Here is a 26072-nt window from a genome sequence, read left to right as displayed (position 1 = left end):
CTACTCAGTTTCTTTTTTTTTTTTTTTTACTTTTCTTTATTGGCAGGAAGTAGCAGCAGATACAATGCACAGTGTGAGAGCAGTGACACATTCACAATTGGGTCTTACAATACATTCAAACATTACGCAATGGGGGGGTGGGCTATCGGCCCGTTGTATTTTCCAATGTTCGGGGCTCAGGAATGTCTGGCAAGTTTGGTGGGGGGGTGGAGACAATTTCGATATCATCTTTGTTGTTTAGATACCTGCAAAATTCAGTCCACACATTTTTGGGGCGGACGGTCATAGGGAGGGAGCTGATGTACTCCTCCTCGCATATCTGTGTCCAAGTGAGGGACTTCAGCCACATCTCAAATGTAGTGGGTAATCGGCGCTTCCAACACTGCAATATACATTTTTTGGCCACCATGGTGCTCACATTAAAAAATGTCGACATTTTTTTCACTTCCTTCCCCGCCCAGATTCAAAACAGCAAGGCCAATGGGTCGAGACCCACCGGGGTCCCCGATTATCTCTGAGAGGGCTGCCATCACTGCTATACAGAATGCACTATGTGCATTACAGGACCAGAACATGTGTACATGGTCTGCCTCTTCGGATCTGCATCTCGGGCAGGTATGGGACTGGTTGTGTGCAAATTTCGCCACTTTGTGTGGTGTGTAATATAGTCTGTTGAGGAGTTTGTATTGTATACACCTGAATCTGGAGTTGAGGGAAACTTTGCGTGTGTGCAAGCACATTTTACTCCACATGCCCTCAGTGATGTCCAACCCTAGTACCTCCGCCCATTCGTCCCGCGGCCTTGAGGGTGGATCCTCAGATTTTCCCAACAGTGTTTTATACAGACAGGACGTTATGACCCTACTGCCTGCTGAGTTGGGTATGTATTGGATCTCGGGTGAGTCGGGAGGCTCATCTGGATAGGATGGCCACATTTCTCGAATTGCCCTACTCAGAGTTTCTAAAGTGCAAAAGGTGGGAGGTGAAACTGAAGAATACAAAATATTTTCAGAATAGGATTATTAGGATATACACTGGCGATAGCAGGAGAGTTGGAGGGACTAGATTACATGTGTGCAAAGATATGTTTTGAGCCTCTTTCAGAAATGGATGAGACGTGGTTGGATGTCTCATGCTGTGGGTGCCCATTGGGCAGATGCTTGTTTTTGTGTGCATGTTTGGTTTCAGAGTGAAATGTGTAGAAGATGATGGCTATCTGGTCTGGTGTTTGTGTGGGTGATGGGTTTCACTTTTTATAAAGGTAAGATGTGGGGTTTTGAGTTGAATAGCTTGGAATACAATGCAGAGTCCTTTGACGACAATTCTCTGGCGTAATGGGAGCAAGTGGATCTGGGCGAGAGCTGGGGTGATACTGAGTGTTTGGGTAGGTGGCGGAGTCTCCCTGCTGCATTTTGGATGGCTTGCAGGGGGCCAAGGGAGCTGTTGGGGGGTCCAGTTTGGACAGAACCAGTGCTTGGACTGCAGGGCACAGGTTATCAGGAGGGAATCATGTGCCTTATCCTTAGTAGGAGCTGTAGTTGTAGGCTGAATATTTTAGTGACAGCAGTTAAATGATGTATGAAGGAAAGGCGGGTGTCAATGGTGAAGCCAAGGGATGTGACCGGTGTGGAGAGTTGGTGGCGAGTTCTTGCATCCAAGAGGCGAGGTCACGTTTGTGTCTGGGGGGCTGGGTAGGCAGATGAGGAGGTATTCCGTTGTGGAAAGTTTAAGTCTGAGGAAGTGGGTTTCCATTCCAGTGGTGATGGTGGAGGGACAGCTTTTAAGAGTGTGGAGTAGTGAAGGGCATGAGATTTGGAAGTATATTTGCATGTCTGTGTATTGGTGGAAATGGATGATGTGTTTGCTAAGGGTCTTTCCAAAGGATTGTACATATAGGTTGAAGAGGAGTGGAGACCGGGAGGGACCTTGCGACTACCCAGAATTGACTGCTGTGGAGTCAGATCAATAAGGGGGCATGGAGACGAAGTCTTATGTCAGTGTGGAAGGATGTGAACTAGTCGAGGACAGTGCCTTAGTGTTTTATCCTGTGGGATAGGATGTTGGGGAGAGTGGTGTGGTTGATGGTGTTGAAAGTGGTAGAATGGCCGAGGAATACGAGTAGTGGTGTGTCTCCTTTGTCAGTGATGTTTTGGACCTCATTGAGGCTATGAGGTGTTGCAGTCTCAGTGCTGTGACAGGTCAAAAGCCAGGTTGGAAGGGGTTGAGGAAGTTATTTGTGGTAATGTGTTGTTGAGTTTGGTTATGATGAGGGGGGGGGTGATTTGTTCAATTTTGAGTGCGGCGGGGATAGTATAACTGTGAGAGACAAAAGATGATGTTGTGCCAGTGGGGAGTGAGGGTGGTGATGCAATTGGTTTAGGTGGGCATGCGCCATCTAGGAAGGGTGCAGGTTTTGTTTTTACAGAAAGGGTGTTGATGGTGTCCGTTTATGGGGTGAAAGTATCTCAGAGAGCACTGCAAGGACAGCATGGTACCAGAAGTATGACAGACACAATAAGCACAGTTCAAGGGGGTTTATTGAATTTCATGAAAATAGGTTTGATAAACGCCTGTCTAAGCCTAAATCTACAGGTGGGAGCAAGCTACGACCATCAAATAAAAATAACGCTGTTCTAGTGGTGTTGTGTCAAAACAAAGATGGCCTATACTAATAAATCTATTGCCATACCTTACTCTAAAGAACTAAAAGGGTGTTGGATGATGAAGTGTATAAAGAAACAGTGAGTAACAAATGAAAGGTCCACAGAGCTTGGTAGTTCAGGACTGATGAACTTCCCCTTCCCCACGTTTTCAGCACGGGACAAGGCAAAACGGCGTAGCACCTGGAGCACACTCTGACTTCTTGTTATAAGGAGGCAGTCTCTAAGGCACACCAGGAGCTCCAAGCATAGCATCCTTTCACTTCTCCTTAAGTTTCTTGGTATTTCAATGTCTGATTCTATACACAACAATATACTGATTCAATGTTCTTTTCTCTAGGTCTCCCTCAGCCGGGCTCTGACCTTTTCCTCTTTCTATTTCATATTGGGATCTCCCTCAGTCGGGCACGGATTCCCCCTTTTGTACAATGTTCGTTCCTTTTGGATCTGCTTCATCCGGGGTCAGATCCTGGATCCCCCTCAGTCGGGCTCGGATCCCCTTGCTTCAGAACACACAAGCCTGGCTCAGACCATATGAGTTAACAATTGTTTCACACAATTTCCTTTCTCTCATAAAGATAGATTCCCCTGAATCAGGCGCAAGCCTGCTTTTCCTCTCTCTTTATAATTTGAGTAAGTATACAAGTTCAAAGACTTTCGAATGTGCGCGGTTTCTCGTCTGACCTGTGAAGGACCACTTCCTGTAACGCTTACCTCTGGGGCCCTACAGGAGTGCCTGGTCCGGTCTGTCGGCGAACACTGGTCCGGTCTGTTGGCGAACACTGGCAGTGCTTAATTTGTGCAAGTGTTTGCCGGTGGGCAACACCGGCAGTCTTTTTTGGGCACTGGAACATCAGGGGGCCAGCTCTCAAGTGCAATTTAAATTGTTTTGTTTGTTCTTCTTCCACACCTCTTCCATCATAAATCATTGCAGGCCATGGACGTTTCCCGAAATCAATTTGGCTTTAAATGGGACGATTTTATCTCCTAATGTCTGTGGGCCGATTTTCCTCCAGCTGTCTTTCATTAAAGTTTTACTTTTGTTAATTTCTTGCTGAGCTGCACCTATCGTGTCAGCTCTGCAAGAAACATGGTGCCATTTAAGAGTTCAAAAAGTGATACAGTCCTGCTCCAGCCCAGGTTGCATGGCAACGAGCCATTAATCAAGTTTCCGGGCCCTCACATGTGATGTGATTCCTGTCACAGGCGAGGCCTGCCGCTCTCCAAACCCTGCTTCTGACAGACACTGGAGCCTCAGAGATAAAAATGACAAACTTGGGAAACTGAAGGCAAGCAAACCTTAAGAGTTTATATACACGTAAGAGAATGTTTCAAATTGTATAAGCTCTATAAACAGCTGCTCTACGAGAGCTGAAATGCAGCCCATGCATGCATTATTGGTACTGTAGGCAACTTGCAATGAAGGGTTAAAACGCTAGTCTCTCTCCACCTTTTGGCTGTCTGTTGAACTAGAAAAAAAACGTTTGTTTTACTTCAACATTTCCCGTCCACTAGCTGCATTTTGCATTTTCAAATAGTGCTTGTGACAGCTGCTGTAATGTGAAGTGCTAAATAGAAATGGATTCCATTTTTAACCATGTATTTTCACGTCCCAGGATTGCTTCACAGATTTGCCTTTTTGTTTGTTTGTTCTTCTCACTTCTGAGCCCTGTGATAATCAGTTGTAACATGGACCTAAGTTATAGAAATAATATTTAGCCAGTAAAGTGGATGATAATAACCTGTTAAATTGGGTATTCAGTTGATCAACTTTCCATTTTGAAGTGCACTTGTAGGGTCCATCAGTTTGGTGGGATAAAATGACTCCAAACTCTACACACACCATTTCCCAGTCCTGGGCTTTCATGAAATAACAATGTATTCTCGGAGCTGTAGTCTTTTAACTTCAATTAGACATAAGTAGCCGATTCATGTGATTTGCAAAAAAGGAAGCCCAGGACTGGAAAGTGGTGACCTGTTTTCATGAAGTTTTCTGGAAACTTTATCCTCAGTTCTTTGTTAGCATGTCTTCTTGAGGGCCTCTGGACCTCTTGGGAAATGTGGGCCACTTATTTTTGGTGCCCGGGCCATGTATGTTGGTGTTTGTTTGTGTCAATGCTGTTTGCTTTTATGTATGCGTGCATGCAAGGAGTTGTGTGACTGGTGGATGAATGCATAGGTAAAAATGTTGCATGCGAGTGTGTGTGCCAGCCCCAACTCCTACATTTATCAGCAAACGGGCCACTAAATTTAGAAGTGGGGGCATGGCATCAGGGTTGCACCTAGGATACAATTTCAAGGGGAGGAGCTAAAACCTAAATGTTGGGAGAGGCGCTAACTTCAGAGGCTATGGGGCAGAGGCTAACTTACTTGTGTGGGGGGCATCTAACTAAATTGTGCATTCAAATGAGACTATTCTGGTGATGCTTCAATGTTACAAGCAGTTAACCCTCTCCTTCATTTCTGAAATGTCACACTTATGGACTGGTGTGAGAATGAGTTGTCTTGTGTCCCATGTCCCCACTTGCCTTCTCATCACTCCCCTTGCATGCAAGCGCTAACCCCACATCATGATTTCAATTGCCTAAAAATGTATGCATATGAATGCAGGTGCTAAAAGTGAAATGTTTTATTAATTGAAAGACCTTTATTAACAGCGAAGCCCAGGCACCATTTAACGTCTGTGTCCTGTTCCATCTGCTACGGCTCTGTACGTCAGCCAGACACGGGCGCAGCCAGCCTCAACATTTTGGGGGCTAGTTGACAGTTTTGAAAGCGGCTTGTGAGTGGGGTCAATAAAATAATTGCGCAGTTGGACTCTCCACTGAGGGATGGTGTCTGGGCCTTTCAGCTTTTACAGTTGAAAGGGTCCCTCAAGAAGCTGCCCCATATTTGCAGTCTTATGACACAGAAACATACTGATAGACTGCAGCTTTCAACCACCTTTCTGCATTCTTTTGATTTCATTATTGATTTAAGCACTCCATAAGTGCCTTGGCCTATTTTCCCAAATGGTAAGGCAAGGGGTGCCCCCCCAACATCAAGATGAAATGGGCCCCCACCAGCCCGGACACATCTTCATCCAGTCCTGCTCCCACTTCCCTGCCAATTCCCTGAGCCCTGCTAGGAAGCTGAATAGCGGTTTCATATTCCCTTTGGCCATTAGTCGTACCACCCCAATTCAGTGGCTATTTAATTTCATAATACTATGCTAATCACTGGAGGCGTGGGCAATCTAAAAGCTGAGCCCACAAGTTAAGACATGACCAAAGCAAACATAAGTGTTGCTACGGGGCTAAACTGGACCACATTGAATGTAGGCAAGTCTAGCCAATAATAACACTTATGGTGCACAGCCAGCCTGGACATGCTTTCTGCGGCATGGCATTCTAACTGGCTGGTAGTCCTTGTATGGTAATACTGGCATATATTGGTGCAGCCTGCATGCACATACATTGGAACAACCAGCATGAATATATTTGTATACTGGCATATGTTGTGGGCAAAGGTTGGTGACTTGCAACTATTAGGTTGTTCCATGTGCTACCATACAAAACCAATTGCAAACTGTATGGCTTTCTACCCAATTTGCAAAGAAAGTGCTGTAAAATGCATCATTTTAACCCAATGTTTCAAACATTTTCGTGGGAGTGAGAAACCCCCTCAAGCGCCCCTTGGTTGGTTTGTTTTCCCTTACTGTGCTCTGTCGATCCTGCATAATTGGTGCAAACATTTAAGCCTCTTCAGTTCAGAAATTCACCAGTCTCTACTTTACCTCATCTATCTGTCACTGTGTATGATGTGTGTTTTAATGCGGCACAGGGGCAGGGTTCTCCTCACGCACCACACGCTGTCATGCCACCCTACATATATTTATGCATATGATACAAAAGTTAGTCTGGCATAAACCTCTCTTCAGTAGAGAAATCTAACTTTGCTGTAGTTGAATTGCAGTTGTAGTAATAAAGCATATTTGTGACCTTCACACAAACTCAAGGGGAGATTTCTTGCATCTCCTTTTTGCAGCAGTGCCACCGCTGGACCAGTGTAAAAAATTGTAAGGGGGCCTCACCAAATGTTTTGCCCCGGGCCTCACCAACCCCTGTGACAGCCCTGGGGACCAGCAATAGCAATGCAACAACAAACTGTTGCAAACAGGCAATGAAAACTACCATTCTGTTGTTACTATGCAGTATTTTGATAAATTCTGTATAGTAACCAGAATGTGCAGTTTTCATTGGCTGTTCTGACTGACATGGTGATGTGTTGTTATTGCCACAGGAGGCAGCGCAGCGCCACCTTCGTTCCACGAGTTACTGTGAACTGAACGTGTCTAGGCATTGCGTTGGTCTTCGAGAGAGCCTGCTGCACTGATTTGCTGCGTGCGGCCTAGTTGCTGGGGGCTGGGCCCTGCTTTTTCACTCACACTAGTGCCTGCCAGTTTGCCACTGCCCCCCCCCGGCCCTGACAGGAGATAGAGCGTCCCCACCAGCAGCCGACTTCAAAATCGGGTAAGTGGACACTCTCTGACCGTGTAACTTAAGCAGTGTGACAATTCCAAGGTTCGGGCCGGGCCGGCGCGGTCCCCTGGTGGTGTCCACACTCCTCCTGGGGCCTGGCTGGGCCTGGGCCCTTGCCAGGACCGAGCACCCATAGCCAGGACTCAGGAGTCACTGAGCCAGGAGGACACCAGGAGACCGCGCCGCCGCCCGGGCTGGCTGTCTTGTGTTCACGCTTCTAGTCACAGAGGTAGCCCCCCCACCACATACAAAGGCAGATGTCTGTCTGGAAGCCCTTTCGAGAGGGAGAGCAAGTGCGCCACAAATCGCTATCTTTGGTCCTGGTGGTTAGTTGGACACGACATAAGCAGAGGACTGTCTGATTGAGATTGTTTCGTTCAAGAGGAGTCAAAGAGGGACTAGCATCTTTGTCATTGTTCTAGTCATGTGTGTCACGGTTCTCATCAGTGGCCATTTGTGTGGATGTCATCGAAGGCTCCGTTTTGTTGTAATTTGGCACTCCGACTCCTTTCAAGTCAGAGGCGTTTGGTGTTTACTAGTGATTTTCATTTGCCTCAGTGTTGAACCCTGAAGTGACTTTATACATTTCTTCATCCATGGTTTTTTTACCAGGTGTTTGCTGCCAGTACTATGTGGCTCTTGTCCCCCAATGCGCAGTTTCCCCCTTGGGAATTCAGGACGGTGTAGGTATGATGCCAGTATTGTGCCCTCCAGGAGTGCTGTTTTCAGTGCTGTTATGTTGATTTTTACTGTGCACAGCACAGGCTCTTCCAGTTCCGAAATGTTTTTCTGTCGTCAAAGTGAGTACCCCAGATGTTTTCGGACTATCGTATGAAAGGGTACCGTGGAACTCGTGTTTGTTTATCATGCTGTAAGGGGGCGCTCTGCTTTGCAGGTGTTTCCCGACCCTTTATCATCCTGAATACAATGCTAACATGGGTTTTTAATGTGCTGCCTATGGTGTTGGTGTGAGGTGCTCCAATCTTTGCTCCGACGTGTGTGCCATGTATTCTTTAGTCTTTGTAGTATGGGTCCAGGGATTGGGATGGCACAGCGTCATCCGTCACGTAGTCCCGTTATATGTAATCAAGGGGTCCCTCGCCGCTACGTACGGGGCTCATTATGTTGTCCTCGGTTTCCCTTCCATCTGTGTCCCAGGGAATTCAGGCAGCATGGATTGGGAGTCCAGCTGTATGTGTTTCAAAAAACGATTACCACGTTTTGGACTCACAATGAGTTTGGATGTTGGTTGGTGTGTGCTGGGGGTGGAACTCATTTGTACTTGCTGGAGGCCGCAATGCTCTGAATACACATTTGCCACCATGATCCATTCCACTTTGTCTCTGTGGGTGATTGCAGTCCGTGTTATTTCTTTAAATTTGGGGACTTGTAGTCCGAGTTTTATAAAGAGATAAGCAGAACTACAAGTCCCAGAATGCAAAGAAAAGACCTAGACTGGATAGGCACCAGATTGGAATGGAACATGTTGGCAACTATGTGAATATTGGTTGGTTGCGTGAGCTGCAATATGTTGTTTGTTATCATTACTTGTTTTTGAGCTGCACTGCAAGAACATTAGCAGTAGTACTGGGAGCTGCGCTATATCATTGGGTTGTGGCCACAATACAAAGAGAGTGAATTTCAATGTATTATCTGTGGGGGCTTGGGCCCTGCACAGCAACTACCACAAATGCTGCATAGAGCTTCTCCGAAGAGGACGGATTTCCCTCACAACCATTTGCAACCCTACAGAAGTAATACAATGCTGGCGTGCACCGGGTCAATTACAAGGACCAGGCCATGTAGTCTTGATAATCACACAGGACCTCACGAGTCAGAGTCTGATGTTACCGGTAATACTCTGTGTCTTTTCCAGTACCGTCAATTTTTTTAAATACTGCCTTATTATGAGTTGGGATTGTATGGAGTATTTCCTGCAGGCAAGGGGTTCATAGAAAGTACTGTATGGGGTAATATGCGTTATCTTAGCCCCATGCAGTACTTTTCTATGTCCCCAGGCAGGAAATATCACTTTTGACCCCAACTCATAATTTAGGTCTTATTTAAAAAACAGGTGGTATTTACAATATCACTTTTTTTTACCATTACCACCATACTCATAATGTTCCCCACGGAGTAAAACATACATAGAAGGCTGACACTGGGCATGTGCAGGCAGCTCAAGAAATCATGACGTGGGGCCTCAAGATGTTCCCGAGCTGCGACCCAGCATAGTGCAGGCCATTTTATTGATTTATGTATTGTTCGCCTAACAAGCAAGCAATAAATAAATAAAATGATAAGCTATCTTGACGTGATTGTTGCTTAGCCTGCTTGTATTGCAGCGCACAAGTACATGACACCCATTGCAGTTTATTAAGATTTGTCAGCGTGCCCTCGGGCTAAAGAACAGAAAATGCACATACGTGTGGTGAGGTCACATTCTTGGTGTCCTCATGGCAGCAGGTTGGGACACAGGGTTCAGTGTCAGGGCGGCGGGCGCCCTCTAATAATAATATCTAATAACATATGGTTTTATATAGCACTACAAACCCTCAAGTATCTAAGTTGATATTATCCCACTGCGTGGTACTCAATTCTTCGACCTCAAAAGGATAAAGGACTGAGTTGGCCCTGACAGGATTTGAACCGGCATCAGCAAGCTGTGCACAGATTCAGAATGAGCACTCAACTTGCTGTGCTATCTGACAAGCTAGTGCAGCTTTTTGAAGTTAAGAAAATAATTCAGTAGATTGCTCACAGGTGTATTGTTTACACCATAGTAAACATTCCTTAACGTCACCTAGCAATAGCATAGCATAGCGAAGCATAACATAACATGACCCAGCACAGCATGCCATAGTGTAATAAAAGAAGTATAGCGTAGAGTACCATAGCACGGCATACTTACATAGTACAGCACAAGGCTAATGAACATACCATAATACATTTAATAAAATAACACAACCAAGTATAGTAATGAATCATAGCATAACCGCGCATAAGGGTGTGTCATGAACACGTGTCACTTCTTTTAACAGTGATCAAATGCATGCGATAAGTGCTTATCTAAGCCATGCTGCAAGGTGGTATGGGTTATTGAAGTACAACTGTGCAAGTGCTGTGTGTGTTACATGCATATCGCAGAACTTTGCTGCTTAACACTCATTGGCTGCTGAAACACCCTTTACAGGGCTCCCCCGAGCTGGCGTGGTTGCAGGCACCTCATTGTCATTGAACGCACCCGCGGCAGCAGGCTCATTCAATGACATTGGGCTGCTGATGCGCCCTATATCATTAACTCCTCGCCAGACTATTTTTGAAACTTTAAGATTCCTACAGATTTTTGGTCACAGAATGTTGGCATGTATGCAGCAGTGTGAAGGGCTGGTGGTGGGTCGATCTAGGTCTAGCACTGAACTGGCCCGGGCCGTGGCGCACTGCGGGCGGCGGCCTCGAGCCCTGGGGTCGGCATTATTGGGCCAAGATTTTTTGGGCCCTTGCACTTATTTTTTTTTTAATTAAGCACTGAACACTGGTCCTTGTAGCTTGCCCAAAACACTCCCTCCACTCTGCTCACTGCAGGTTTGGTCACCCAGTGGAGAGAGAGTGGGGGGTGGTCTGGATTGATGGGTAAGGTTCCAGGTCACTCGGTGTTGCGAGATCTCTTGGGAACCTCTGGGTATGTTATGGCATAGTCCATCAATGCTTCCTCTGCAGTCCTATCCCAGTTCCTTCACTGGGTCACGGCAGCTCTGCAATCTTAACCCAGTTCCTTCACGAGTCACGGTGGCCCAGACCAGCTGCGGCGCACCTGTCTGCCTTGAGAATGTCTTCTTGCTAGAGAGCACTGATCCGCGCTGGTGTCTCTATGGTACCAGTGAGTGTCTCTATGGCACCCGTGAGTGTCTCTATGGCACCCGTGAGTGTCTCTATGGCACCAGTGATGTTGGTGAAAGCCAAGTGCCCGCATACTGTTTTGGCAGAGGCATGTTTACTGCTGTGGTCCAAAGAAATGTCTTTTGCTCTTGTTTAACTCCTATTTCTTGTTCTCTTTCAGTTCTGCGGAATACCTGCAGCTGTAGCACACAAAGGTAGCCGCGGAGCCCCGCTGCGTGGGAGGAGCGGACCGAAGTAATTTCAATGATGGTGTGGGAGATGTAGATTGTCTCTGGCTTACCCCCGTGTTCTTGGTCTTTGCAGGAGCTGTGGGTGTACTGGAGTGCTGGTGAATAGAATCATGTTCTGGATCCCGTGGTGCAGGCGGAGCCGACGAGCGACTGCGCTGCTGAATCCCGTGATGGCGGAGCTGTTCCCGGGGACTCGCGGTGAGTATCAGGTAAGTCTGAAGCTGCTGGATTCTTGAAACGCCGGGTCCGTTTTCAGGTGGATCGTGACAGGCAAACATCACGCTGCTTCCCAGCCGGAGAAAACGCTAAGCGCTGGGTGTGGCCCAGGGCGGGGTTCATATAGCCCTGGGCCCCATTCAGCATCACTAAACCGCCAAGGACTCTGTGTTGTAGGCCCACTAGGGGCCATGTTGGATCCTACTGGATGACCCATCACGGGGGCCATTTTGGAAGGGGCAACTGCTGAGAAATACTGGCAGCAGTCTGTTACTGCGCCACTCAGCCACCCTCCTAGACCAGATGCCACCAATACTGCCAAAAGAGGTTTTGGGGATCGTGACACTTCCATACACTTTACTGCTTTTACAAGATGCCCCTACCAGAGACCTTTGACTGGGCACATTCTGGTGCCGGACCACTCTGAGACAATCTATCTCTCGCCACAAGTTCAAAGGGTCAGTTCCTTTCGCCTTCTTGCTTTCTTTCGCTACTTCCATTCATTCACTTCAAAGCATATTTCAATCTGTTCACAATGTTAACGCCGCTCATAGCCTTTTCTTCAATGCCAGCCGGTATCGCAAGGATGCCAGCAACACACCAGCTGCATGGAGTTGCTTTTCTGGCATCCAATACTCTCGAGCCAAGGACGATGCTTCAGCGGCCACAGCTCCTTCCTGCTTTGTTCAGCCATGCAGGAGGGCCTTGATCAGGTTTCACCTGCAGGCCAGCAGTTCACTGTCACTCCCGCTGCGACTTACGTCTGGCTCCTCGCATTGCTCAAAGTATCTCCCTCTGCCAGGCGCGGACCCTTCAAGTTCTTTGCATCTTCAATTAGTAAAATAAAATGTCTTTGGGCTTCGAGTCACGGAATACACCTGGTTATTTTTGCTCCCACTTCACAGCTCCCCAAAACGGCATTCTTTGGTTTTGGGAGCCGCAGGAGTTAAAGGGGGATATTGAAATGAGGTCAGACTCTTGGCACCTCCCCCTCAAAGACCTGGGATCGCCTGCTTGGTCCAGGGGCAGAGCTCTATTGTGGGTACCGCCAGGTAACCCCAGCTGACCCTGGTTTTGCCTTCTGGAGGTACAGTTCCCTCTCCACACTACAGCCTCCTCTGTACTCTGAGGGCCAGTGCCAGGGCCGTTTTCTCCTCCTCCACGTCTCCCAGGATCTCTGTAGCTCACTTGGTCTTCCTCTGGCTTCTCGGCACCTTCCAGCACCCCCAGCTCGCTCAAAGTGCGCTCTCCTGCGCCTCCTTTTATACTTCCTGGGAGAGTAAAGTGGAGTCAGGTATGAGTAGTTGAAAAGGGCAGCCTGACTTTGCCTGGCCTCATTACTGGGACAGTCTGCTGTCAAAATGGAAGAGTCTGTGGTCTGTGTTGTCTGTCAGTAATCTTCATCCTCCCAGAACCTCTCTTCCTCATCTCAGTGTTTACATGAACAGGGAGGAGGGAGTTGGAAAGTCAGCAAATCGTGCATAGTAGGATGGCGAAGAGGTCTGAAAGGAAAGGGGAAACCATGTCTCACCATCGGGTGCCCCTACCCTACTTCCTGAGGACCCCTCACACAGGTGATCATTACGCACTGGTCCACCCCAGGAACTGGATCCAACAGCGATGGCTGTGTCCTGGCCACCTGGATGACAAATCCCCTGGGATCAATACGTGAGACACCCTCTGGTTTCTCACAGCACCCTGTGAATTTCATTAAACATATTGCCACTAGAAATGAATAAAGTATCTTATAGGTTGCATTGGCAATACATGCAAAAGGCACTGAGGCCTAGTAGTTTGGCACCATTTTTATCTGCTGCGTAATGGCTTATTTCCAGAAGCAAATTACGAAATTGAGGATTAATGGGGCACTCTCAGCTCCTATACTTATTTTCAGAGGATTAGGTCAGGGATGCTCCTTATGCCCATGCATTCTACCCTCTCTATGAAGCCCTTCACTCAAAGAATAGGGTATATAGGTATTGTCAACAGGTCCCCAGAGACAAAGGCCATCATAAACTAGCCCTGTATGCTGATGATGTCTGTTTTGTATGTCAGTAAATTAACAAATCGCTTCACTTTTAAAAAGTTTCTCGCTTTATGGTAAACTAGCGTTACCACCCAGCATTGCCCGGGTCTGTAACTGAAATGCATTTGGGGGTCTGCTAAAGCCTTGTGTATGTTTTGAGTCATAACATCCTATTATTGAAAAATCACAAAATCATCAATCTCCCGAAAATTGCCTATACTGATAGCACAGCGCCAGACCATGCTCCACCGCTGAGCAGGGCAAATTGGTGGGGTTGGTCAAATTTCACCATCGCCAGTACACCCAGACTGGCATGTCAACCTTGTGTCCTAACTTCCTATTTTTGGAAAAGTCGCAGAATCGGAAATCTCCCAAAATCACCTATACTGGTAGCACAGGCCCGGACCTCCGCCCAGTGCCTGGCGCATGGGTGGGGTTGGTCAGATTTCACAACCGCCAGTACACCCCAGACTGGTATGCCGATCTCTGACCAAATGTTCAGCCCACCAACTGTTGTCGGCTGGTGCCAACAATTGCAAAATCGGCAATCTCCCGGAATCGCCTATTCTGATAGCACAGGGCCAGACCCCGCCCTGTGCAGGGCCAATGGGTGGGGTTGGTGAAATTTTACTATCGCCAGTACACCCCAGACTGGTATGCCGACCTTGAGACAATATTTGAGCTAAATCCTCAATGTTTCCCTTCCGCCTCACACTATGCCATTAATCAAAATGAATGCCTCCACCAGGGGATCATCAAAGCCACATTTGATCCACTAATCCAGGAGTTTAATAGACATCTGAAGAAATGGGAGGGTTGGGAAATCTCGAGCAGGTCATTTGGGCACTGGTAATTTTTGTACATGTGCCTGGCTCTTTTGGTGGCGATACCCAGTTGCCCGTTAGATAGACTTTATCGTATGCTTTATTATGGTCCAGTAAAAGACTCTGAATAAATCACCAAGTTAAGAGTTGGGGTCCCTTTTAGGGATCTAGCAGTGCCCTGTGTTAGAAGATAATGGGGTGGCACCGATCGCTTATATTTCTGTGTGAAAGGATGCAGGAGCATCAGCCCGATGGGTAGAAATAGAGCAGGCCTTAATTTGAGGCCATTTGTCCTCTCTTTCATTTATGAATTCTGGGAGCAGCACACTACACATTTTGCCCCTCCGTTCAACCAGGGCCACCCTTCATTATTGGTACAGAGTTATGAATCAATGGAGGATCCAGGGAGGACTGGGTTCCCGGTCACAGGTCGAGAGGAACCCAGTCTGCACACAAGGTCTTGAGGGACAGGCCTTCGAGGCCTGGGAGAGGGGCAGTCTCCATGCTCTCTCCAATGGTATAATCTATGAGGACTGTAAGACGACATTTCAGTTAGATGAAAATGATGGATTAAGATATGCTCGGATTCAGCACTGGATCTCCAGCCTCTGAGTAAAAAAAGCTAACACCTGCCCGCTGTCTCTGTTAGAGCTGTTATACAAGAAGGACATCCTGAAAGAAAAGGTATTTGGATTAAATAAATCATTGGGTAAACTGGACCCTAATTAAAAGCTCCACAACCTGGTCGGATCAGAGAGAGAGGGGATTGGTCAGACTACTGAGCTGGACTTATATTTGGTCTATGGAAAACAAATACTCCAGATGTACAGTGCTCTGCCATCCTCCAAAGTGCACAGAAAAGTACTATCTTATTTCTAATTATGTTGGAGGAATTGTGGGGAGGTGGACACAATGGTCTGGTGTTACCCTAAAATCCATATTTTCTGGTAAGCCATTCTCTCCAATATATGACTGATTATTGGGGGCTCAACATCCAATGATATCATTCTGGGAAATGTAGATAAAGGGGTATATGCAATGGCTGGCCATACAGCTGTACTCATATCCCCATTTACTGAATGCTGACAAAATATTCCGGGCACGTTGGAGGATTCTATTTCGGGCCACGTACGAGCATGTGGTGGTCCAAAATTTGGGAGATTTGTGCCTCAGAGAAAAAAATGACTGCCGTTTTGTCCAATCGTTTCCCAAACTAGATTCAAACATGGTCTTCTTTTATAGAATTTGTATGCCTATGTGCCTGGTCTTATATTCAAACATATGAATGATTTTCCTTGTACTGATAATTGGGATTTTGAAATATGGCATGGGAGTATGGGGGCTAATTCACTTGTCCTGGGAAATTGAATGGGATTTGTCGTGTAATACTGACAGTCTGAAAAAAAAGAATAAATTAAATGCCAGTGAAATATTTAGCAGAGGTGGTTCCCCTTCCCACACAGATCCGAAGGAATTATTTCTTTCAGTATGGATATATATTGTTACCCAACTATGCTGCTGTTTAATTTACACTGCTAGTGGCATGCACATGTTTCCTACGTGTGACTTTGCAGTTTTTTGTATGCACATACTTGCAAGGTTTGAAACTGTTCCTGTTCTTTCCTCGATTCTTCAGATCTTCTCTTTTGGTTTTCCTCCTCTTGGAGCTGCTTTGCCAATGTAAAGTCTCTAGAGCTTCCTGCTGTATCTGGAAAACCATTACATTATGAGAACATTATTTCTTTTGATGAAATCATTATTTCAGTATGAATAGTTTCAGACTAAAAATGGAATGATGCCTGACAAAACCATTATGCAAACACCAATATTGATGGGAGAATTTAACAATATATATTAGCAGATTATTATTAGCCAAATTAACAGAATTGAGGTTTATTAAATATTAGCAACTTGTATGGTGATATGCTAAATGGCTCTTACCAATCAAAGAGCTGGGATCACAGGCCGTACCTCATGTTACGGGCTAGCCATCTGAGTCCCTCCTAGAGCCAAAACAGTGTCTGCCAACCAGCCCCGAAGACTCCTAACTTCTTCCTTGTTCCACACCTCTCCACACGGACCATTCTCCCACCAATTACATGATGTACTCCACTCCCCCCACTCATCACTCATCCTGTGCACCATTTCATCCCCTGTCCATTCTAAGACACTGGACACTCTTCCCCTCTCTGTTTCTCAACTCCACCTACCATTGGCTCTTACTCTTCCTCCAATTTACTCTGTGCACATCTGATGGTCACCTATTGAAATGGAAAAAGGTCTAACATATTGGCCCTATAAGTTGTTCCTTTGCATTTTCCATGGTGCCATCTTTCATTGTAGTTTTTTTCCTTAACTTGTGAAATGGCCGCTGTGCTATTTCTTAACTTAAACAAAATACTATTGGCACCCCAGAAAATGTGCCCTGTTGCTAACATCTATAATCCACTACAGACTGACATTAGCAGTCTTGCTTCAATGAGTCCTTTAACTTGTTTTCTGTACAGCATCCCCCCTTCCCGTGTGACATCTTCCATGTGCTTGAGAGATTAATCTGATAATAAACATTGCATTTCCTGTGGACCGGAGGAAAAGTGGGTGGCAGGATTCGACAATGGTGAGCCAATGTTGCAGATACATTAGTTAACTTTTAATACTTCTACACGGTTTTGTCTCTGAAAAGAAAATAGGTAGCATTTCACCATAAAACAAAATCCTAAAGGGGTGTTTTTGTGTCATGTGATAAAAAGATTACAATTAATAGATTTTTTAAACCTATCTTTAGGTCTGGCTGAACTGTCAGAACTCCCTCCTCACAGGCACGTCAGAGCGTAACGTAACCAAACTTCAGACTATCCAGAGCAATGGCGTCCGAGCCGCGATGGGCCTCAATAAACGTGACCATGTGTCAGGTGTCAGCTCATGGAAAAGCGACTCACTGGCTTCCAGTAAGAGAAAGGATAAACTTCTAAATTCTTTCCATGACCCACCGCTGTCTCTCTAAGTCTGCACCCTCCCACCCATACCCATCGCAGAGAATCTCCAAGACCAACTCATCCCAAGCAACTAGACTCTCTTACAGCTACAGGCTTACCAGCCCACGTTTCAGGCGCGCCAGAGCAGGAGGCTCCAGACGCCTTTGGAACAACTTACCTCCCCACCTCCGTGCAGAGACATCTTACTGGCCGTTCAGAAGACAACTGAAAACCAGCCTCTTTCATTGACCCCATGATAGCCACATACTGAAAAGTTGGGCCTTATTCTTGTTGACATCCGTGAACCTGACTTGTACTTGGTAACTAACTGCCTTTCCCCTCCCCTCCGCATCCACCCCTCCCTCCTCCCTCTCCTGTGCTTAACTAGCGCCTCAATGCCTGAGGGTTTTGTGTGCGTTTCAAATGCAAAAATAAAATAAATAAATATTGCATCTGGAAAAAAGAATAAAAAAGCAGTTTTAATTAGTTGTTCAGCATGTCTCCTTGCCACTGCAGGCATGGTGGAGGGGCACATGTAGGAAACCAATAATTGTAGGAAGGTCAGACAATGGTACATGAGACAAACAAATGGTGATCAAACTAATGTTATCATAAATGTGGCCTTAAAGGTATGGGTGAATGCCTATAGTAACTAGAAGAGTCACTAAAAATGAAAAGGGATGCCTAAACCTAAACAGCTATGAAAATACAAATGACCTAGTGTTGGGAAAGAAGTAATAAGTGACAGATTTTTCTAGTGTCCTCCACCTCCAGTGGAAAATACCAAAACAAAGTTTAACCTAGTCTTATAAGTCCATATCCCTGCTGAGACACTCCAATCTCTAACACATGGTCCAAATGATGAGGCCAACAAGAAGTTTAAAATCTAGGCTTAATGAGTCCATGGCGTTATTGGGAAGGATCACCTGAACTTCCCCTCTGAAGTCAGCATCCACTACTCCAGCCTTAATGTTCACCTAGTGTACAAGTTCCTTTGGTGCTATCTTAACTTATGTAACAGTGGGTACAACGTTCCTCCATCAGGCATTTATTTTTTTCCGCTGCACTTTTTGCTGAATTTTTTATTGCCTGAAAAAAAATCGAAAAATACAGAGGGGGTGGGGGTAAGGGCATATAATGGGTGGGGTACGGTATAGGGAATAAATAATAGGGGATGGGGGTTTGGGCACCCCAAATAAAAAAATAAACAATGTGATGCATTTTTTCGGCAAAAAGTTTTCAGCAAAAAAAGCTGCAAAATAAAACTTCTAGGCCTGTACTTATGCTCACCCGTCCTTCTGCTGTAATGATTTTCAGTTCAATGCTGGACAGATTTAGGCCGGCTGAGCCTGATGTAGCCCACACTGGGAAGCTTTGCATTACGGAAGGTTCTGATGACACAAGATATTCTCTATAGGGTGGCATTTGGTTTGAGTCATTGTACCAAAGCTTGAGAATCCTACTTCTTAAACCCCTTATAGGGACCTCCAAGGTATGGGTTGGAACAAACACCTACAGGAACTCAGGGAGTCTATACAAATTAAAAGGGACACCTACATTTAAATTGTATCGGGGGGGGGGCTAACGTAAAGTGGGGGACTCTTCCAGTGTCCACCACCTCAAGTGGAGTAGTTCCTAAATAAAGTTTAATTATAAGTCATTGTCCCTTAAAGGCATGGTCTAGTAAAAAAATGTATTTAAAAAACAGGCAACATAAAAAAAAAATACTAGCATTCTCTTTTTTTAAACTTCCTATGTAAAATTTTGAGCTATTCAAGCTCAAAATTCGCAAAAGCAAGCACATGGGCGCATCCATTTTGTGAAATGGAGGCCCTCCTGTGCTGGCTTTTTGCTTTTGCGGCACTAATGAAGGAAAAGCCACCCAGCTGTAGTAAACAAAAGCTACCGCTGGGTGGCTTTCCCTTCATTAGTGCTGTACGCGGAGGACGGGGACCGGAGACCAGAGCAGGAAAGCTGCAGCTGAATCTCGGTAAGTGCTATTTATTTTTTTTTTAAAATAAGCACTAGCTGTGGTTTTTTTTCTAAGTTTTCCGGGCTGGAGGAGCCCGGAAAACCTAGAAATAAAACTGCAGCTTTAAAAACGTTGTATTTATGTTTGCGGTCGCTTTTGAAGCGACCGCAAACATAAATACAACGTTATTGTGTTGGAAAACCGCAGCGTTTTCCAACACAATAACGTTGTATTCAAAAGCGACCGCAAACATAAATACAACGTTTTTAAAGCTGCAGTTTTATTTCTAAGTTTTCCGGGCTCCTCCAGCCCGGAAAACTTAGAAAAAAAACCACAGCTAGTGCTTATTTAAAAAAAAAAATAAATAGCACTTACCGAGATTCAGCTGCAGCTTTCCTGCTCTGGTCTCCGGTCCCCGTCCTCCGCGTACAGCACTAATGAAGGGAAAGCCACCCAGCGGTAGCTTTTGTTTACTACAGCTGGGTGGCTTTTCCTTCATTAGTGCCGCAAAAGCAAAAGCCAGCACAGGAGGGCCTCCATTTCACAAAATGGATGCTCCCATGTGCTTGCTTTTGCGAATTTTGAGCTTGAATAGCTCAAAATTTTACATAGGAAGTTTAAAAAAAGAGAATGCTAGTATTTTTTTTTTATGTTGCCTATTTATTTTTTAAATAACATTTTTTACTAGACCATGCCTTTAAGGGACACCCTAATCTATAACACAAGGTCCAAACTATGTGGCCAACAGAAAGGTCCAAACCTCCTCAGGCCCCTTGCTTCGCAGCCTTCTTGTCAGGCTCCACATTCGACTCCTTATCTTCCAGCTTGGATTCTAAACCACTCCCACTAAAGCATTGGATTCATCCAATCCATCCATCTTCCTAGAGGGGTGAGGGCAGGAGCCCCCCCCATGCCAGAAGCGGATCCTGTGCAGCAAGGCAAGCTGCTGCCTCAACGGAGAAGGGCCTGCCTGACCGTGTCTCCATACTGTGCCTGACTCGCGCATGCCGGGCGCTGCGCGGCACGACAACGAGGCTGAACCTCGTTATCATTCGATTTGCTTCGCCGGTAGGCGGCTTCGCCGGTGGCCAGCCACGAAGGCCACACAAAGGCCCTGTTTGGCGCCTGTTCGGTGCATGTGAGGGCGGTGCGGACTGCACCACTCTACCGCAGGAACTGTAACCTCTCCAATGATGGGCCTCCAACACTACGGTAAGCCTTTGGGCTCTACTCTGCAAGATTAACAGGAACATTTAAATGCAAAATGTCCACATGTTGAACTCTGAATCGTCTATGCCACCACCATTGCTGACTAAGTGCCATTCTGTAACCCCTGTCGCTCTGTACTGAGCTGAGCAGAATTAACCTTGCCTACTATCCCGTTGCTTATAAGCACGAGACTCACCTCTCAAAAATGGCCACTCTGCTTAGGTGCCTGTTTGCCAGCTGCCACCCAGGCCCTGCCACCAGGTGCCTCAGACTGCGTGCCCGCATGCTAGAGTCCACCCTCAGCACCCAGCCCACCCCCATGAGCACCCGAAATGAACGTCTATGCTCCCGTACTATGCCCCCCACTATAGGTGCTAACAAGGTCAGGATCATCCGCCCAACCGCCAAGCTCGCAGCCACTATAGCTACCCACAATATAGTTGTCAATATATCAGCTCACCCCATTCCAAACTATATTAATTCTATATTAAATGTGATTCCACATGTGTCCACCACTACCGAAAATGAGGTCCCCAGTGCAAAATCTGTGATGTGCAATTCTTCTGCCCCCACGTTGAATGCTATTGTGCCAAATGTGATTCCACATGTGTCCACCACTACCGAAAATGAGGTCCCCAGTGCAAAATCTGTGATGTGCAATTCTTCTGCCCCCACTTTGAATGCTATTGTGCCAAATGTGATTCCACATGTGTCCACCACTACCAAAAATGAGGTCCCCAGTGCAAAATCTGTGATGTGCAATTCTTCTGCCCCCACCTTGAATGCTATTGTGCCAAATGTGATTCCACATGTGCCCACCACCACTGGAAAATCAGCACTGTGCAACTCTTCTACCACCCCCAACGTAACCACGCCCACCCCTGCACCCACTCTCCCCATGGACCCCCCCCTAGCCGTTACAGAACCCCATCTCAAATGCGCCATGATCAACGCTAGGTCAATCAATGCCCACGATCTTGACATCCATGACCTCATCACCACCCATGACCTCGATCTACTCATGATCTCAGAAACCTGGCTTCATGAGTCCTCCGGCCCCGCGCTCTCCCTTGCACTGCCCTCTGGTTACTCCATCACTAGACAGGATCGACTCTAAAGGGGGAGGTGTAGCAATCATTGCCAAAGACGCCCTTTCGATTAGAAAGGTAGAGAAATCCCTACACAACAGCGACTACCTCCAAGTCAAAATCAACATCTCTCCCCATTGTACCATTACTATTCACACTGTCTATCGCCCTCCAGGCCCAACAAGAGACTTTCAAGCCTCTCTCACCCACCTCCTCTCCGACAACCTCAAAAAACACACAAAAGCCATTCTCCTTGGGGACGTCAACCTAGGCCTCCTGGACAGCAAGGATTCAGCAGCCAAATCCCTTGACTCAGCCCTCAGGGCACTAGGATACAAAAACACCATCTTCTGCCCAACTCACACCCATGGCAGAACTCTCGACTGGGTCGCACAGCATAATTGCCCACTCATCATCACTGGAAACACTCCCACCCCCTGGTCCGACCACCACATCATCACCTTTAGCATCCTACCACCAGCCCCTCCACTCCCGCACCACAATCCCTGCCTCGCAAGAAGCTCCCGTCAGCTCACTAAGGAAAGGATACTGCCCTTCCTCCAAGGCCCAGCCTTCAGACCACCTTTTTCCACAGACACAGAAACCCTCGCAACAGCCTATGATGTTGCCATCAAAGCAGCTATCAACTCCATTGCACCACTCAAACCCCGGAAATCCAAACCAACTACCCACTCCAACTCCTGGTTCACCCCGGACCTTCTCATACTCCGCAATGAGAAAAAGGCTGCACTTACGCAGTGGCAAACATCCCACTCCGACAATGATAAGCTGATCTTTAAAACCCGCTCCACCATATACAAAAAGGCAATCACCCTAGCAAAGTCCAAATCCTTTGAATCCAGAATCTCAGAAGCCCATTCTAGCTCAAAAGAAATCTTCGCCATCTTCAGGGAGCTAGAGACACCCACTCCCGCCCCTCAGAACTTCACCAAAGACAAAGCCTGGTGCGATGAAATACAAACGGTCATGCAAACCAAATTGAAGACTCTCCAAAGCAAAATACTGGCTACCAAACTAGCCCTGCCTAATACACACATCCCTATCCCACCACCAGCCTCGGACCCCCCCCAACCTTTTTCCTTCAAACCCATACAGGAAAAAGATATCATCCACATAATGAGGAATATCAAACCCTCTAACTGTAAAGGGGATGCATGCCCAGCCACCATCATCAAGGACTGTACTGAAGCGCTGGCTCCCTTCCTGACAGCCTTTGTCAATGCATCCTTTGCCACAGGGAAAGTGCCCGCTTCCCTCAAGGAAGCCTGGGTCCGCCCTCTCTTAAAAAAAACAACTCTTGACCCAACATCCCCTAACACTACAGACCTATCACCACTGTCCCTTTCCTCCTCAAAATATTGGACAAAGCAGCCTACCTGCAGGTCCAGCACTTCATTGAAGAGAACAAACTCCTGGGACTCCATCAATCTGGCTTCCGCCCCAGACACGGGACTCAAACCGCCTTACTTGACCTGAAAAACCAGATGGACGATGCCAGAGACATGGGCAAACCAACACTTCTCCTACTTCTTGACTTATCCGCGGCTTTCGATCTTGTAGATCACGACGTCCTATGCCACCACCTCTCCTCCACTGCCAAGTTCTCCCCTGACGCCACTGCATGGATCACTTCCTTCCTACAAGACAGAATCATGCAAGTATTCTCTGACCTAGCCTCCGCCTCACCCTCCTTCATACTCTGTGGTGTGCCCCAAGGCTCCTGCCTCTCTCCCACCCTGTACAACATCTTCACACGGCCCCTCTTCCTCATCCTCGACGCTATGGGTATCTCGTACACTAACTATGCTGACGATACCCAGATCCTCCTTACCCTCACTGGCAACTACGACACTGACTCCTTGACCCTTAACAACCTCTACAACACCATTCAAGCCTGGATGGCAGACAATGGACTATGCCTCAATTCCGATAAGACGGAACTCCTCCTGAAAGGTTCCACCGACACACTAAGAAATCTAGACTCCCAATTCAGTCACTTCACCATCGACACCATCAAAATACCTGTCTCAGACTCAGTCAAAACCCTTGGAGTCTATTTGGATTCCAACCTATCCATGGAGAGACAAGTCAATGCAATAGCCTCCTCAGCTGCATATCACGCTAAACTAATCAACGCAGTCAGGCCCTTTCTCTCCAAAGAGAACTGCACAAACATAGCCAGAGCCATCACTGGCTCCAGGCTAGACTACTGCAACGTACTCTTTCTAGGAACCTCCAACAAAAATTTGGAAAGGCTACAAGTCATACAGAACAGTGCTCTCCGTGCAGCCCAAGGCATTGCTAAAAGAGAACACATCTCAGAGGCTAGAAAACTAGCCCACTGGCTCCCAATTAAGGAAAGAATCGTCTTCAAAGCTCTTACACTGACCCACAAGTGCATTCACCTCACTTCTCCCGTTTACCTCTCGGAAAGGATCCACCCTGTCTCCTCCACAAGGCCAACCAGATCACCCTATACCAACATGCTCTATGTGCCACTAGTAAAAAGAGCCAGAGCGGGTGGTTCCAGCTTCCCATATCTTGCACCCACACACTGGAATGCCCTACCTCCCACTATCCGAGGTGAGGCCTCCCTCATCGCCTTCCGTAAAGCTATGAAAACCACCCTCTTCACATAAGGTCCCTCGCATCAGCATGAATACTATACATTTGACCCACTGCATAAACTGGAATGTAATGACCAATCGCAGAAGCTGTAAGTATTGTATTATGTCTGTAATACTTATAATGGCATCCAAAGACAAATTCTGGATCAAGACCTCCCTGCCTATGTAAAGGCTCTTTTCAAGTCTTTTTTGTCCCTTGGGGACTCAGAGGACTTGATTCTGGACAGGACCCATCGGGTCTACTCCTCACTCCAGCAGAGACGAAATCTCCTCTGCGATGTTCTTTCTAGAGTTCACTTGTTCAACCAAAAGGAGGCAATAATGGCAGCGGCTAGAAAAGCAGAGCCAGTAAACTTCCAGGGAGCTACAATTTCTTTCTTCCAAGACCTGTCACCATACACACTAGCGAATCGCAAGCGCCTCCAAAGAGTCACGTCCTGGCTTCAGGCGAAGAAGGTCTGCTACCGCTGGGGGTTCCCTTGTAAGCTTCTTTTTGAACTGCTCAACCGGTCCTACGCTATTGGCTCGGAGGAGGAAGCAAAGGAGCTGATGGCGGGCCCTGATGCTGATGGAGGGGGTCGCGGGGCCTCAAAGGAACTGTCTGTTAGCCCTACACCAAAAGACATGAAGAGCAAGCCCAAGGGTTGGGCGGTGTTGGGGAGCTCTCAGGGTAGGGAGAAGGGGAATATGGACCCCTCCTGATCTGGTGAAATGTCTTTAACACAAGGTTCTCAAGGTCTATATAATCCTGGTCCTTATTGCTAGACAGAGGCAACTTTCTTATAAAACATGCTTAGCTAAAATTTGGTGTTTTTCTGCCTCCTAGGAAGCTATGGACAGAAAGTCAAAGTTGTATGTTACTATGGATATATGTTGAGCGTTGGGTGTTGAGTTGTACTCAAGATGAGACGGAGTGGGTTGAATGGGTGCCCAGATATGGATTGTGTCCACTTTATCGCCCGAGTGCGATGTTACAATATTCTGTGAAGGCCGATGTGGCCTTTTGTTCTGTATTTATTGTTTTTATACCTTTTGGCATATCTACTGATTTCACTTATTTTAAGTTAAGATTGTTTTACTTCTTATACTGGATATGTTATGTTGGTTGCTTCTATCATAAAGTCAGTGCGGGTGTTCTCTTGATGAGAGATGTTGGGCTCACTTCTGTCCTTGGGAATGCTGTATTGCTAGGAGATGTTCTCTCTTTGAATGGGCTGCTTTGCAGGGTGACATGAGGGTAAATATTCAGGGGAGGTGGCTCCTCACTGGGGGAGATACCGTTTTTAGGGCTAAGCAGGGGATTGTATGTGAACGGAGTGATGGGACAGAACTTTAGCTGCCTTACCTTGAATGTGCAAGGTTTAAACTCCCCCCTAAAGTGGAAAGCTCTATTCCACAGATTAATTACTCTTAATCCTGACCTCTTCTTTCTTTAGGAGACTCACCTCCTGCAATCAGACGAGTTTTGGCTTAATGATAAGGTTTAACCCACTAGATCTTGCGCTTCTGCCGGCTCAAAGAAACGAGGAGTGGCTATCCTGTTGGGTAGAGATGTCCTCCTGAAGGTGCAGAAGGTGTTACGCGACAGGGATGGGAGATAAATTATGCTGGTGGCTGAGGTACGGGGGCAGAAAGTAACTTTGGTCTCGCTATATGCGCCTAACTCCCATCAGGAGGTGTTTTTTGCCTCTTTGTCGAAACTACTGTATGAACAGGGTGAGGGTGCACTCATGATAGCGGGAGATTTTAACGCTGTGGTTAACCCTTTAGTTGATAAGACCTTGCCCCCCTCTACTGCAGATAA

General features: G+C 46.7%; 1 protein-coding gene across 3 annotated transcripts in view; it reads right to left on the bottom strand.

Moving 5' to 3' along the window:
• ZUP1 (zinc finger containing ubiquitin peptidase 1) overlaps positions 1–26072 on the bottom strand; it is a 705973-nt gene that overhangs the window by 430199 nt on the left and 249702 nt on the right. For all 3 annotated transcript variants that reach the window (XM_069606641.1, XM_069606639.1, XM_069606640.1), the window contains exon 3: positions 15969–16084. In XM_069606641.1, coding sequence (XP_069462742.1) covers positions 15969–16084 — 116 coding nt within the window. The remainder of the gene's footprint in view (positions 1–15968; positions 16085–26072) is intronic.

This window comes from Ambystoma mexicanum, chromosome 4p (assembly GCF_040938575.1).
Source record: "Ambystoma mexicanum isolate Mex_15411 chromosome 4p, UKY_AmexF1_1, whole genome shotgun sequence".
Lineage (NCBI taxonomy): Eukaryota > Metazoa > Chordata > Amphibia > Caudata > Ambystomatidae > Ambystoma > Ambystoma mexicanum.
This window is presented reverse-complemented; position numbering and strand designations above follow the sequence as displayed.